General features: G+C 50.1%; 1 protein-coding gene across 1 annotated transcript in view; it reads right to left on the reverse strand.

Moving 5' to 3' along the window:
* Positions 1 to 5683, reverse strand: part of LOC146784392 (gastrokine-3-like) — a 35255-nt gene extending 29572 nt beyond the window's left edge. The window contains exons 1-2 of the mRNA XM_085634552.1: positions 5532 to 5683; positions 3868 to 3921 (exon numbers count right to left, since the gene is read on the reverse strand). Of these exons, the coding sequence (XP_085490678.1) occupies positions 3868 to 3921; positions 5532 to 5681 (204 nt within the window). The 5' untranslated portion in view covers positions 5682 to 5683. The remainder of the gene's footprint in view (positions 1 to 3867; positions 3922 to 5531) is intronic.
* Between the last annotated feature and the right edge of the window lie 10614 nt (positions 5684 to 16297).

The raw sequence follows: 16297 nt of genomic DNA on the forward strand, positions 1-16297 counted from the left end.
AAAACATCAAGTTGAACAGTCAAACACTAGGATCAAAGTATTGTAGAGTGGGGGGGAGGGAGCAACACATATCAGAAAAGGTCAGACCCATGGGCAGGGTTTAGTGACAATGTGCACATAATATGCATCTACAAACAATTACATTAATTAAAGTGAACTCCTTAGAACAGTTAGTTAGCAGCTGACCTCACAATCTACCTTGGAAACACCACTTCTCAACCTACTTTGGACATCCCCTGCCATTGAGTTTTCCCTGGTCTCCTCACAGTACCTGAAAAGAACATGCATTAGGACCTGTGAATCTAGTGCTTCTCCACATTCCAGGTGTAAGCGCAAATTGGCCCCTTCTCTACAGCTTCTTGGTTCTGTTTCTTAGGCACTGACATGAAAAGCGTGTATTCTGAGAAGAGTCACTCGCAGGTCAGGCATTAGCTTGACCTGTGACTGGCTTGGCCCCAGCCTTATTAGCCTTTCAGGTGAAGCAGTCTGCCAGGAAGTGACAGGGAATATATCCGTAAGTTCACTCCCTCTGTACAAGTACTCATAGACCCCCTTGTGACAGGGAGACCGAGGGTCCCGGATTTGCTGGTTTTGCCTGCATAGCGCTTGTGAAATCTCTTGTATTTCATATATCTTAAAAGGGGGCGTTTATCAGTTCCCAATGGCGAATTACTGTGTTCAGTCGCTTTTGTGTGGAACTTTTTTTTTAACTTCCCCTGGCTGCGCACATTTACTATACTACTACTAAAGCTGTTCACACAGTTTAAGCCCCATTAACTGTCCTGATAAGATCTCTTCTGTCAGGATAAGATATCTTCCCATGGAAAAGGCAGACAGTTTCAAAGAGTATGCTGGCTTTTTATTACTTAGTTGAGTAAAGCAGATGCTTTAGCCTTAGAACAATTGTGGCATTTCCTATACATGCCTCAGTACCCTTCTTTGAACTTTGTAGGCATAATCGGATTGATTTTTTTAAATTAATCCATTTGGTCAGTATGATCAAATTCTAAATGTTGTGATAAATATTGCACAATAAAAATAAAGTTACATAGAAGAGCTATGCTATATTTTACAACTAAACAGGCAGCCACAAGTGCAGGGTCATGATCTGAATTGTGCAACAGGTGCAGTAGCACCAGGCCCATAAGTCAGAACTCCTCTGAACACATAATATTGCTATATTTGACTACTAAACAGGCAGTCACAATTGCAGTTACCATGCAGTAAAACAGACGATGTAAATGGTGCAGCAGGTGCAGTGGTGCTGTGGAAAATACCTCCAGGGACCCCACCAAACCCAGATTATTGCTATATTTTACTACCAAACAGGCAGTCACAAGTGCAGCAAATGCAGTGGCACTGGGCCAAAAAGTTGTCAGAACTCTTCTAAGCACTATGGTCATGATTTCAATAGAGCAGCAGGTGCAGTGGCACCGGGACCATAAGCTCCAGGCACCCCAATAAACACTTAATGTTGCTATATTCTACTTCTAAACAGGCAGTCACTAATGCAGTAACCTTGCAGACAACAGGGTAATGATTTGAATGGTTCAGAAAGTACAGTGTCACAGGGCCAAAAAGTTGTCAAAACTCCTCTAAACTAAGCCTAGGCGGAGTCCGTGGAGTTCCGCGATGCAAAAAAAAACTCTGCCGCACTTTACGGAGCTCTGCAAGCAGCGGAGTGCGGTGGATAAATGCTGTTTGCGTTGATTTTCAGTGCCAGGTGCTTCTTCGCACTGTGCAATCATCGCAAACGGCAGCATGCACAGCGCAAGCAGGCGCTGCTTCCTTTCTGCCGCTCAAGTAGATTTTTACTCGAGTGTCAGCTTTCTCAATGCCAACGGGCGGTTTTTCAACATGAGCAGTCACAAGCATACCCAACCACTCACAATGAGAAATCTGACCGCCTGCGTTGAGAAATCTCACGGGGAGGTACATTTTCCACGCTCGCGCTGGCTAACTTGATGTTGATGATCGCAAACAAGGACAAGTCTTACCGGCAAGTGGATTTTCCTTGCTTGCCAACTTGACGTTGACGAACGCGAGCAAGGAAAAAAACTCCGCTCCGTAACGCAAAGCAGAGTTCTTCAGAACTCAGCGAGCTCGGTGTAACGCGAAGTGCAGAAAACTCCGCAAAGTCAACGAGCGGAGCAGAGTTCACCATCTAGACTGACTCTAAAGACCTAATATTGCTATATTTTACTACTATACAGGTAGTCACAATTGCAGTTACCTTGCCTTTGAAAGGGGTTTGATTGAAATGGTGCAGCAGGTGCAGTGGCACCGGGGCCAAAAGTTGTCAGAACTCCTCTGTTCACCTAATATTGCTATATTTTACTACTAAACAGGCAGTTATAAGAGCAGTTATCTAGTGAGCACTGGAGTCATGATTTCAATAGTGCAGCAAGTGCAGTGGCACCGGGACAAAAAGCCCCAGGCACTCCACTAAACACCTAATATTGCTATATTGTATTCTTAAAACAGGCAATCACAAGTGCAATTACTTTGCAGTCAACAGGGTCATAATTTGAATGGTGCAGCAGATGCAGTAGCACCGGGCCAAAAAGTTGTCTGAACTTCTCTAAACATATAATATTTCTATATTTTACTTTCAGGCAGTCAAATTGTAGTTACCCTGCAGCTAAAAGGGACTTGATTTGAATGGGGCACAGGTGCAGTGACACTGGGACCAAAAGCTCTCAATACCCCACTAAACCCAGATTATTGCAAAATGTTATTACTAAACAAGACAATCACAAGTGCATTTATATAGCAGGCAACAGGGTCATAATTTAAATGGTGCAGCAGGTGTAGCAGCACCAAGACCAAAAGCTCTAGCCCCCCCCCCCATAAACAGATAATATTGCTATATTTTACTACCAAACAGACAGTCACACGTGCATTTACCTTGCAGACAGCATGATTGGAATGGTGCAGCAGGTGCAGTGACACCGGGGCCAAAATCTCTGGCGACCCCACTAAACGCAGAATATTGCAAAGCTTTACTACTAAACAGGTAGTCACAAGTGCAGTATTCTGGCAGGCAGGCACTAGGGCCATGATTTTAATGGTGCTGCAGGTGCAGTGGTACTGTGGTCAAAGGTTGTCAGAACTCCTCTAAGCAACAAATATTGCTATCTTTAACTACTAAATATGAAGTCACAAGTGCAGTTACCTTGTAGGCACCAGGGACATGAATTCAATGGTGGAGCAGGGGCAGTGACGCCTGGGCCAAAAGCTTGAGGAACCTCTCTAAACACCAAATATTGAAATATCTTACTACTAAACAGGCAGTTTTCTTGCAGTTAAAAGGGGCATGATTTGAATGGTGCAGTGGCACTGGGGCCAAAAGCTTTAGGAACCCCTCTAATCACCAAATATTGCCATATTTTACTACTAAACAGGCAGTAACAAGTACAGTTACCTTACAGACAATAGGGTCATGATTGGAATGGTGCAGCAGGTCCACTGGCACCAGGCCCAAAAGTTGTCAGAATTCCTCTAAACACATAATATTGCTATTACATCAATTAATCCTATTTTTTCTCTCTTTCATTTAATTTTTGTAAATGCTGCTATTACTTACCCACACTATACAACTAGTAACAGCACAATATATTGCCTTATTGTACATAAACACTTTAGCAGACTGTTTGTAACTTATATTGTACAACTAATCAGCAAGCTACAACTTACAACAAAAAACAGCTTATTATTAATCACATAGGTGAAACCTAAAGCATTTATCAATGCTTGTTTGCTATGTCAGGTACTCCAGTGCTGGATTACTTAGCACCCACTTTAGGAAAGCAATTTAATGAACGTGGATGATGCCATATATAAATGTTGAATTGAAGTACCCCTTACCTGAACAGCGAATGCTTGGGTCAGGCAGATACCAAGCAGGGCTGCAACCAACATCTGCGAAGAAAGCGATAAAATGAGACACTGTTACATATGGCGACACAAGGTGATCTGCCGACTTGTTGACGTCCCCATTAGCAAACAGGAAAGTGACTTAGCAGACCGTGGTGGCAAATGGGTACGATCTATGTTACTTGCAGATTTTTTGTTTTTTTAAACAACGTATTTGCCTCTGGTTTTATAATATTTTATTGTTTTAGGCATTTACACTACCTTATTAATTCGGTATGGCAACGTGTTGTTCCCCAATTCTTTAAGTTATATAAAGTTACCTCAATGTGGAGTTCTTTTTCATGTACCATCTAACAGCAGATTTCCAACCATTTGTAAGTGCTTATAATTTTGGCGGACAAGGCAATTGAAGCATGGGTGTTTGAGAGATTTACTCAGGATCACATACATTGGTGTAACGGGAAGCCGGGATTGGACATTAGAGTTGGGGTTTCCATTATATAAGTTCAACAACTGTGTTACCTAACTACACCCCCTAACTCTATATTTTTTTTTTGTGACTGCACATAACTACAATGCGCAATTATCTTCTAAATATAATGACGCAAGTCTTGAAATCATCAATTTTCAAAACATAAATTTCTTCTCATACTTCTTCCTTTGCTATCCATTCTTCCAATATGTTCACTGTGTCACTTGAAAGTAAATCCCTGTTCACTGTGTCACTTGAAAGTAAATCCCTTGATGTAAGGTGCCCATCCCGTCTTCCAGTGTAAAAAAATTCATGTTATCGCTTGGTTAGATGGTGCTAAAAATAATTACATCAATTAAAAATGAAGGGCCAAAACAGTTTCAACATTTAACACCAGTCACCCTGATGTTCCATAAAGAATACCAGACTCCTTCAACACTCCCTCTCACTGCCCAGGAATGATATATTAACTTCGGTGCTTCCGTATCTAAGTTTCCACTTCCCTATATATAGCAACACACATATGACCAGCACTGTGTGTGACGAGACTGTGGACAGCTACAACATCACCATCAATTAAGAACAGCAAACCACCAACTCTCTTCTAATTCTGCTGAGAACAACAATGTGACAAAGTGATCGTAGCCACAAGTAAGATGGCTGAAATTGGGCCGATAGACTTAGTAAGATAGTTATTGGAGCATCGGATGACACCAAGATAGGCAGTTGAGATGCTAAGGTTAATGCTCCCCCACCAACAGCTTGATCGGATACTTACTGATGCCCTGAAGGATCCTGAAATGGAACCTTATGACATCACAGGAAGTACAGTGACAGAAAGGAGCATAAGGACAACAAGAAGCCAAGATTATGGAAAAGAAACAGAAAACACCACTGTGGTGTCAGCCAGGTTTGGGCATCCATTGAGGTGCGTTTAGTGGTAACCCTGAGCTCAGACTGACACGCAGTGTGAGGACGGATGCCCCCGTGACAGTCCACAAACCATCCCGCACCCTCGATGCAACCAAAACACTGCTGCAAACCGCAGGCTATGGAGCAGAGCACACAGAGGTCTCCTCCCGAGGGCTAGAGGCGCAAAAATATAGCAGCCTTCACTACTGATACATATTCCCTGGTTTAATTCACATTACATTGATAGATTAATACATGAAGAAATACTTACAGGGGCCGTCATTTTAGACTCTGGGATGAACACTACGCCGAAGGAAGGACTGCTCTGAGAACCGGCTGCCACGCACAGAGAATGTCTCGGAAAGTCGGCACGTTTCAATGAAGTAAGATTATAATCGGCCTTTAATGACGAAATAGCCATAAATATTGTCAGGACATGTCAAGTTGCGGTATTGATTCGGCTTATCAGTCCCAGTGTTTGCGAACTGCTGATTCAGTGGGATATTATGACAAGTCCATAAATTATGGCCAAGGATTAACATGTCCTCCCTGCCCTACATGAGAACAGGCCTTGTGATTGGACGGGGCAAACTGGCGAGCAGCGACCAATCAGCTGCTTGATGCCAGCTGGGAGGAAGACTCCTGCATCACAGGCCACAACCGACATCTATTGCTGTAGAAAGTTGACTCAACATTTAGCCTGGGATCAACGACCTCAGCAATCATTTAAGCAGGTCAGGGGTAGAGCACTAAATTATTGAGGGCCGACTCACAAAGGGCCTCTGCGCTCGTGGAAAGGCCCAGGGCCGGACTGCCTGTAGCGGAAACCGGAATTTCCCCCGTTGGGCTGGAGGGCAGTTTTGTGGCCGGAGGGCCGCTTTTCTTACAGGGCTGAAACATAGGCCCCCTGTAAGAAAAGCGGGAGCAGTCCTTCTTGCTACCACCACCCTCCCAGCCCCACCCCCACTCCGGCTCACAGGGATGGGCGAGCAGCAACCTGCCAGGGCTGGTTGCTGTTCCAAGTCTGGCCCTGCGGAGGCCTTGCAGTCGCTGCAGGGGGACCCACTCCTGGTGGACCTCTGCACTGCAGTTACTGATTGTGGAGGTCCTGCCACAAGGGCGCAGCCCCTGCCACAAGGGAGTTGAGGGGGCGTCAACACGAGCGTGTAGGCCATTTGTGAATTAGGCCCTGAGCCTTTTCTTTTTTTTTGATAAACACATTTTTATTGATTTTACAAAGAAACTACACCAGCATTGCATCACAAACCCATGAAAGTCTTGGATTACATATAAGACTCTGTGCAACCCACCAGACAGATACTATTAAAATACAATTATTTGACAAATGGACAGTCCCCCCAATGATCACCCCACCTCTCCCAAACATTTCCCCCACACTCTGCGATATTTCTTGGGGCACCCACGCGCTTCATACATAACTTTCTCCTGCGTGGCGCACCAGTCCACCCCAGCCCGCCATCGTCCAACGCTCGGGGACTCAGGGCATTTCCATGAGGCCGCGATGTCTCTCTTAGCGACCACCAGTGCTGTAGTTAGAAATACCTTCTCGTTCCTAGACCCATCTAACCCGTCATTAGTGCCCAGGAGTGTGTGCTTCGGGTCATGGGGGACTTCCCACCCCAAGAGTTCAGTAAGCTCTTCCTCTATTTCCCTTCAGAACCGCGCCAGGTCGGGACAGGCCCACACCATGTGAAGGAAGTCAGCCGGGTCATGACCGCATCTAGTACAGGTTGGGGCTGGACTAAACCCCGCACAATGGAGGCGCGCCGGGGTGAGATATGCTGCGTGTAAGTAATATAACAGGACCAGGTGCAGCCTAGTGGATGCTGTGACTGTTCTCGGAGGCATAAGGGCATCACGCCAGTCCTGTTCCTCTAGGGGGCCAACCCAGTCCTCCCACTGAGCCCGCAATCGATCTATGGAGGTGGGAGTATTGTTAATCAGTGTACGATAGATACGTGAGATGCCACCCTTCCCCAGGTCCCCAAACATTATCTGAGCTTCCGGTGGGCTGTGGTCGGGAAGCCGTGTACCCGTTGCAAGGTGTGAGCGGCGGGCATGTCGCAGTTGCAGGCACCTATAGAATTGTGATTGGTGCAGTGAGAATCTGTTTTGGAGGTCTCCAAAGGAACGCATATGGTCCCCCACCCACACGTCTCCCAGCTGTGAGATACCTATGAGGTCCCAAGCCCTGAAGCCCTGCAGCTCGTTCACTTCTTTCAGCCAGGTCCCATTCCCCAATGGAGTACACTGAGTCAATGTGCGTGTCCACTTGGTGTGCCGCAGTGCAGCCCGCCAGGCCAGCAACACCGAGCGCGTCACCTCGGGAAGGCAAGTGGAAATAGGGTCCCCTAATGGCATAGACTGAATCTTAGCAAGGCCTAACTCTCCCAGCTCGAGCCTATAGGCCGGGTCCGACCAACCCCCGTTGAACCAGTCATGTATGGAGAGAAGTCGCGTAGCGAGATCATATAAGTATAGGTGAGTCATTCCTAGGCCCCTGTCGAATGAAGGGATCCAACAAGTATTCAGCGCAGGTCGGGACCTACCTTTCCCCCATAAAAACTTGGTGGCTGTACAATCCAATTCGCGAAACCAAGTTTCAGGAAAACACAAGGGAGTGTTTTGAAGGACGTAAAGGAGGCGGGGAGGACCATCATTTTAAAAAGGGCCACTCTACCCATGGGGTTCAGGTGCAGCGACTGCCACTTCTGGAGATCCGCCTTGGCACGTTTCACCAGAGCAGTAACGTTGAGGATCCAGCTCAGCTCGGGGAGCAGGGTCATCCAGACCCTCATATATTTAAAGGATTGAAGGTGAAGGGGTATTTCAGATTGCCAGTCAAAGCATTCTCTAGACAAATGGAAGGGGACCAGAACCGATTTATCAGGGTTCAGCCGGAGGCCGGAGGCCCGATCGAAGGAATGCAAAATGCGAAGACAATGTGGACCTGACTGGGCAGGGTCTGCTAAGTAGACGAGGACATCGTCCGCATATAGGCCAATTTTGTCTGGCTCGGTGTTGGGCCATTCCGACCCCCGCACATGCTCACACAACCACATCAGGCACGCCAAGGGTTCCATCACCAAAGCGAAGAGCAGAGGGGAGAGTGGACAGCCCTGCCTCGTTCCCCTGCGAATAGAGAAGGGTTCCTATAGGACCCCATTTATAAGGACTCGAGCTCTCGAGAAGACGTACAGAACCTTGACCATGGCTCGGAACTGGGAGCCGAGGCCCATCCTCTCCAAAACGTCTCCCAGAAACCCCCAATCCACCTAGTCGAAGGCCTTCTCGAAGTTTGCAAGGAGACTCGCCAGATACGGGGTTAGGAGGTGACGGTGAGCCAGGGCGGATTGCAATCTATGAAGACAGTGTCGGGTTCTGCATGAGGGCATGAACCCACACTGGTCGGGATGAACCAGCATGGACAAGTGGGGTTTAAGCCGCTGGGCGAGTATTCTGGCATACACTTTGATCCCGGAGGTAATGAGTGAGATCGGGCGGTAATCGGCACAACAGGACGAGGGCGGCTGGGATTTAGGCAGAACCACAATGGTGCCATGTCTGTCTCATGAGGGAAGGAGCCCTTCTCCACCACCTCCTGATACAGTCCCACCAGGTGTGGTACCAGCATGTCCCGATAGTGTGCATAGTATTCCTGGGAAGACAGTCTGGTCCCGGTGTCTTGCCGGAAGAAATAAGGCCGATCACTTCCCCGATCTCCTCGCGGGTGATAGGGCGATCAAGGTCAGCTTGAGTGGTGGAGTCTATACATGGGAGGCTGCCACCTCCATCCACCAGCAGCTCAGAGAGAGAGAGGGTGGGAGGTCTGGCCTCATAGAGCTGATGATAATAGATGGCAAAGGCCTGGGCCATATCCAATGGGGAGCGGCACAGCGAATCGTCCCATGCAACAATCTCAGGAATTATGCGATTCGCCCTAGGGTATGTAGCAAGGCGGTGAAGGAGTGACCTATTCTTGTCACCCCAACCGTACACCCTGGCCACGGATGAGCGCCAAAGGAGTTTGGCCGCGTCCAGCGACAACTGCCTGATCTCCGAGCAAAGCCGGGCTAGAAGTCTTGTGTCGGAAACGTCAAGGGATCGGGCCGGGGTACGCTCCAGACGCACAGCCTGCTCCTCCCGTGTCATAATTTGTTCTATTTGGGCCTGCCATTGGATCTTGAGCTGGCCCTTGGCGACCCCTCTAATCGTGGCCTTGCCCGCCTCCCATAGGGTACCTGGTGAGGAAACAGACCCTTCGTTAGCAAGGAAGTAGTGCTTGAGTTCCCGCCCCTCCACCGTCCGAAACTCTTTCTCCTGAAGGAACCAGGCGTTTAGCCTCCATGTCTGTCGAGCAAAAGTGGGGGGGACCCGTACGGAGCATCACTGGCGAATGATCAGAGATGCCTCTTGGGAGAAGTGAGACGTCTTGAATCAGGAGGCAGTCCGTCAAAGGAACGAAGATGGCGTTGATGTGTGCCTGAGTGTGGTGCGCCGCTGAGGTGTGTGTAAATTGTTTAGAGTGTGGGCGACAAACACGCCAAGCATCACATATACCCAGGGATTCAGCCCAAGCCTCCAGCTGTTTTGCTTACGCAATCCTACTAGGGGAAGGTGTGCCGGTTGTGTCAAGATCAGGTGCGGAGACTGCATTAAAGTCGCCCCCAAGGAAAGTGGGATCCAGAGGCAAGGATGCCATAAGGTCGGCATATTTTGTTAGGGTAGCTGTCAGCTGTGAGGGGGAAGAATAGAGTGATATGAGGTTGAGGGGATGACCATTCAGCGTGCCACTAAGGGCCACCAAGGTGCCGTGGGCATCGAGGGTCATCTGGACTGTCACAAAGGGAAGGGAGCGCTTCACCAGAATCGCCACCCCGTGGGAGCCCCGAGAGAACCCCGAATGCCAAGATCTATCGTACCCGTATCACGCCAAAAAGGGGCAATGATTCCCCAGCAAATGTGTTTCCTGCAGCAACAAAATGTCCACCCCTAAGCGCTGTGCGTATCGTAAGACAGCCATGCATTTGAAACGATCCAAGAGACCGTTAGCATTCCAAGACATGATGCACAGGGAGTTGCTTAACGATAGTGTGTCAGGTATAATGGTTGTAGTTGTGTGTAGGCCTGGGCTAAAATTCTGTTCCGCTCGCGGAAATTGCGATAATTTGACAGTTTCTCGATCTGCGGAGAGCGCGAAAATGTCAAAATTTCCTCAATCCGCATTTTACCGAAAATGTTTTGCTTGCTCGTGCTGTAAAATAAAACATTTTCGCGTGCGCACAATTGCGTTACCTGAATCCCCGCATTCGCTGACAAGTTTTCCTGATCTGGTCGCGTTCTCCACGAGATGTTGGATTGTTGGTAGCCATTTGCGCTGTCTCGCAGTAACGTTATTGGTCGCGCTTTCACGTCTTTTTTCTCGCGATCATGCACCGCGAGACAAGTGAAAACAAGATGGCCGCGAGCAACCGCATGGGTAAGTTGGCGAGCCACGACCACGCAGAAAAAAACGCGAACGGGCGGGAAAAAAACTTCCGCATCTTCGCAATATTTCTGCGTGTTTGCAGAGATTTTTTACATTTTCGCGATAATTTGAGAAAGTGAATTTCGCAAATTCCGCCCACCCCTAGTTGTGTGGTAGTGAGCCTCCAAGGGGGGAGTGTGGCAGTCGAGACGGACATCACGGGTTTAACAAGGTGTCTGGAGTGGATTCTGCATGTCCCAGTATGCGCCTATTAGAGTGCTGGGCGAGTGGTGGTGTGACAAAACCAAAAAACAAGAAAAACAAAGGTAAGGAAAAAGTTCGGAACAATGGCCCGCCCCCCCAGTCCCCCCCACAGCCCACCCTACACTTCAGGATTGGAAGCAGCTGTCGCCCCAACAATAAACTAGTGAATGAACACCCAAACTACAACGCTTGGAAATGGGAAAGCGTGGAGGACCCCTGCTCTTGTCAGGATGTGCTTGAACGAGTCCATCAGGAAAGAAGAAATGTTTCAGATTTGTGAGCACAGTCTCCGGGCGCAGAGCCAAGCCCAGCAGGCAGAGACCCCCTCAACCAAGGTCCTTCAAGAGCATCGGGCTGCGGGAGAGATCTGTGGCTGGGAGATCGATCAGAGAAGGCCGAGGCGAGTCACCACCCCGGTCCAGGTGTCCAGAAGAGCCACAGCGCCTCCCAACTGAGGTTCCATCAGAGAGCAGTATTGGCTGTCGTGAGGTTTGGCCCAGCGAGGAATCTGACCTGGCCCGCCTCTGACAACGACGCCTGCGTGAGCGGTGACACTGAGATTGGGGAGTGAAGGGTGCAGGCCGAATAGGTTCCTCGCCCACCCCCCCAAGGAATGGCTGGTCAGCAATACGCAGAGGGCGCTCCTCTCTCGCCCAGGCCCAAGCCTCCATAGGATTGTCAAAGAACATGATCTTATTAGAGAACACCACTCGCAGGCGTGACGGGAAAAGGAGCCTATACTGGATGTTGAGGGTCCTCAGCTTTTGTTTAACTTCGCCAAAGGAATGGCGTTGACCCTGGACATCGCGGGTGTAGTCGGGGAAGATCATGATTGTATGGTTTTCAAAGTGGAGCCGCTGCTGTTTACGAGCTTCAGACAGGATGGCATCAAGTTCTCTGAAATTAAGGACCCTCATTATGACTAGTCGGGGGGCCGCGCCTGACGGTGGTTTGGGAGCGAGAGACCGGTGGGCCCGCTCAATTGCGAACCATGGAGAAAGAGAGCCCTCGGGGACCCACGATCTTAACCACCTCTCCAGGAAATCTGCCGGGTGACCCCGCTCCGCCCCCTCCGGGAAGCCCACCAGGCAGAGATTGTTGCTCCGGGACCTGTTTTTTGCGTCCTGCGCCCGGCAATGCATTTCTTGCGTACGCGACTGGGGACTGGCCACCTGCCTCTTGAGTTGTTGGATATCGTCCACAACGGTGGAGTTCCGGCTCTCAGTTTCCTTGATCCGGGCCATGGCGTTCTGGAGGTCCTGTCGGATGAGGGTCATGTCTGCGCGTACCTCCGCAATCTTTCCTTCGACCGAGGTTTGTGAGGCCTGGATGGCCTGTAGAATAGTGGACAGGTCCGCGGATGAGGGAGGCTCTTGCTCTGCGGTTCCCCTGGTCGCCCCACCTTCCGAGGTAGTGAAACGATCCATTTTTGTCTGGGACAGGGGGCTTTGCTGACCTGTCCGTTCTGCCCATGATGGCACCCGGGGAGCCAGAGGTGGATCCCACAGCAGAGGACCAGCAGATGTAGTCCGGCAGGCCGGGTTTAGGTGGGTAACGCTACCAGTGCTCAGACAAGGCTCGAACCAGTTCGCCTCCGCCCGGTATGTGCAGCCGAGACCCTGCTCCAGCCGAGGCGGCCCCATAGGAGCAGGTGATGGGAAGTAGGAGGGAGGAAATAACAGAGTTCAGCACCAGGACCGCAAGTGGGCCCCCACCCACAAAGGCCCTAATGCCCCTGGCAGGGCCACACCCGGGTAACTCAGCAGGAGGTCCCACCCCCTCCAGGCCAACAATGCAGCAGGCAAAGACAGTGGCTGGGGAGGGGGGACCGTCCCAAGCACCGGCCCTGCGGGAGAGACAGGGGAACCCCCGGCAGAGGTCCTCAAATACCACAGAGCGCTGCTCGATGTGCACTGCTGACAGCCCCAGGTGATAACTCGCCGGATGATGGCGCGGCGATGGGTGGAAACCACATTGAATACTGAACTCGGGAGGGAACCCCAATCGTCCCCGCTCCAGTAAAATCCGCAGAGGGGAGAGGCCGGGGCCAACCAGGGGGGGGCTAGGGGCCCACACAAGACCCCCCCGCTGCTGGACAAATGCAGCCGAGAATTTCCACCAGGACACCCCAGCCCAGGGAGCGCTGCGCTGCCCCAGCAACTCCCTCCGCTTCCGGCAATGTCAAAAGGGGGGGCCAGCCCATGCCTACCCCAGTCAGGCGGGATCTCAAGCACAGTATACAGCCACACGAGGCCGGCCCTACCCCCGCTGGCTTCGTGCGGACGCAGGGGGTCCCCCAGCCACTGTCCTGGACCCCCACTGCTGCCGGCGGGACTCACTCGCACTGCCGTCCCCTGCTCAGCGACCCCAGGACTCTCCCAGGCCCCTCCAGCGCCAAAGCGATTAAAGCCTCCTCTGCTGCCCGATGTGGCAGCCGCCGTTGCGGGCGCCCCCCCTGGGAGGATCACAGGGGCACGATTCAAGGCCTGGTTGCTCGGATGCCACGCACTCGGCACACCTCCGCCAGCGCCGGTGGTGGGGAAGCCAGGAGACAGGGAGAAGAGGCACATGGGGGCCCCCAGCAACCGTCCCGGACCCCCACCGCTACTGAGACTCACCCGCTCCATAGCCTCTCAAACAGTCACCTCCGAGTCCTCCTCGGATCTCCCGGCCTCGATGGGAGTGCAGCCTTTGTTTATTATCCACGCTGCCTGATGTGGCAGCGTAGGCCGCAGCAGCGCTGATAGGAGGGCCTCCGGCCTCGAGTCGTATCTGGGCCGCCAAGGCTCCTCACACTCCAGGCCCGCCTCCGCCAGCACCGATGAGGGAGAGCCAGGCGGCGAAGGGAAGAGTCTTTCAGGCTGGCAGCCGCTCCTCGTCAGGATGTGTGGCCGGGGCCCCCCCCCACTCACAGCAGAGCGCACGCAGAGCCAGGAAGGGCACCACGGGGGCTGCTAGCGCTGCAGTCACCGGAGAGGGGCCGCCATTTTGCGGGGGAGGTGCAATGCTCTGGCTCGCAGTGGCATGATGGCTCAGAGAAGGCCCAGGAGTCCAGAGGGCACAGTCAGGGCCAATCCGCCACACACACAGCAAGATTCACCGCCGGATGGCTCGGTTCAGGTAAGGATTACGGGTGGATGGTGGAGGGGTCCCGGAGCACTCTTAAAGTGCGTCCACCATCGTGGCCCGGCAAGCCACGCCCCCCCTGAGCCTTCTCTTACCACCTGGAGATCACAGTCATCTGACTCCAATCTCAAAAAGCATTGGCAAAAGCCAATAGGTCTATGTGAAGTATTGGCTTTGTCAATGTTTTTTTGTAGCCATGTTGTACAGCAGCACAGCTGCTGTGTAGCAGAGCTGAGGGTTAGAAAAATAAAAAGCGCTATGACATGGGCACCGTTGGAAATGTCAGAGTGTTTTTTTTCCTTAATGAGGGAGGGTGAGGCAGGAGGCAACATGGACTGAGAGAACTGGGGAAATAAGCTAGCAGCGTCTACACCATAGCACTCTTTTAAAGGCGGGTGGGGTGCAATGCAAATGTGTGGGAGAGAGAATGGATGGGGCAAGGGAACATGGATAGCGAGAGGGACGAAGGGGGTAAAGCAACACATACAGTACGAGGGAGGGAGAGGAGGAAGATCAAAGACAACGCAGTGGGAGGGATGAAGGGGTGAGAGCAACACAAACAACAGGAGAAAGGGAGAAGGCAAAAGGGGTGCAAATGTAGCACCTATTAACTGACAAGGTATACATTGTTATTTGTTGTTACAATATATATGATGTTTTTAGGGTAAAACAAATACATAATGTCTATCAGATTGTTTCTGGAACACCAGATGATGATTTTTCAATAGCTCATTCATGTCTGTATTGAATTGCATTTTTTCTTTATTGCAGGTGGGAGGGCAGGCGGAGGCAACACGGAGTGAGGCAAAAGGCGACATGGAGGGTTGGGAGGAGCATTATCACGTCGCCAGTGTTGTTCGCGTCATAGCACTTTACTATGGTGGGTGGGTGGCAACACACACATTGGGAGGGAGGAAGAAAGCAACACAGACAGATGGAGGCAGAGAGCATTCGAAGAGAGGTAGGCAGGGAGGGAACCAAGGCAGCACAAACAGTGGGAGGGAGGAGGCAAAGGTAGCATGGACAGTCGAAGAGAAGGAGGGAGGGGTCAAAGGCAGCATTGGCAGTGGGAGGAGGGGGGCAAAGCAAACATGAATGACAGGAGGAGGGAGGACTGGTGTGGGCAAGCCAACACAGAGAGGTGGGGAACACAGCGTGGGGAGAAGAACACAAGGGAACCAGCTAAAAAAGAGACTCACTCTGGTAGAGTATACAAACACAAAGAAGAAAGTAATTATCATCTAAAAAAGCGAGCAGTGGAAGGACACAAGTAATGCCTCTATGCTCCAAGGGAGGGACAAACACATGAAGAGAAAGGAAGCCTACAGCCATTGACCAATAAGAAGCAAGGAAATACGAGTGACAATTAGCCAACCAATGCAAGTGATGGGGGGACTTTAAGTCCACTATAAAGAAAATGAAAGATTGCACAAGCGACGGTATATGCTCTGCCTTAGACGAGATCTGAAAATGGCCTGATGTCAAATTGCACATTCACATCATCTTATTAACACACATATTATTTCTTAACATTGTGTACTCTTATGGTACTTGGGAAGATTCTAAGTATGACATGAGAAAGAGTCTGTTTTTCCCCTGCATAAGGTATCAACAAAGGTTTTATGGTGTTAAAATCACTATCTTCACAGCTTTCAGGAACAGGCAGACTTTTGTCAGAAAACCAAAATTCTACACAGTTTTGGCATTTTACTGGGGCATTGCCTATTTTGCCTATTTCTTGTGCTTTCAACCTCCTTTCAGTTAGTGGTAGTAATGGGTGGGAAACCAATAATGGATCCTGGAGAACTATATATTTCTGAAAGAAGATAAAATTGTAAATTTAGCAAGGGGTCATTTGTGTAGATCCTTCAAGGCTTTTCTATTGAAACTAACAATTGAAATAGAAAAATATTGAAATTGAGTTGGAAAAAACAGCCATTTGTGCCAACATTTTCACCTGTAACTTCTAAGCATGGCAGATGTTTTAAAGCAATATAACATTACCTCTGTTGGCCCCTTCTGGTGAAGGGGATATATAGGACTTGTAGGTTCACCAAGAACCCCATGGTACCCAGAGCCAATAACTGAGCTGCATATAGCAATGGTTTTTCATTGTTTACCGTGTATATAGCAATTAATTTGGTGAAATATAAAGAGTG

Source organism: Triturus cristatus, chromosome 11, assembly GCF_964204655.1.
Source record: "Triturus cristatus chromosome 11, aTriCri1.1, whole genome shotgun sequence".
Classification (NCBI taxonomy): domain Eukaryota; kingdom Metazoa; phylum Chordata; class Amphibia; order Caudata; family Salamandridae; genus Triturus; species Triturus cristatus.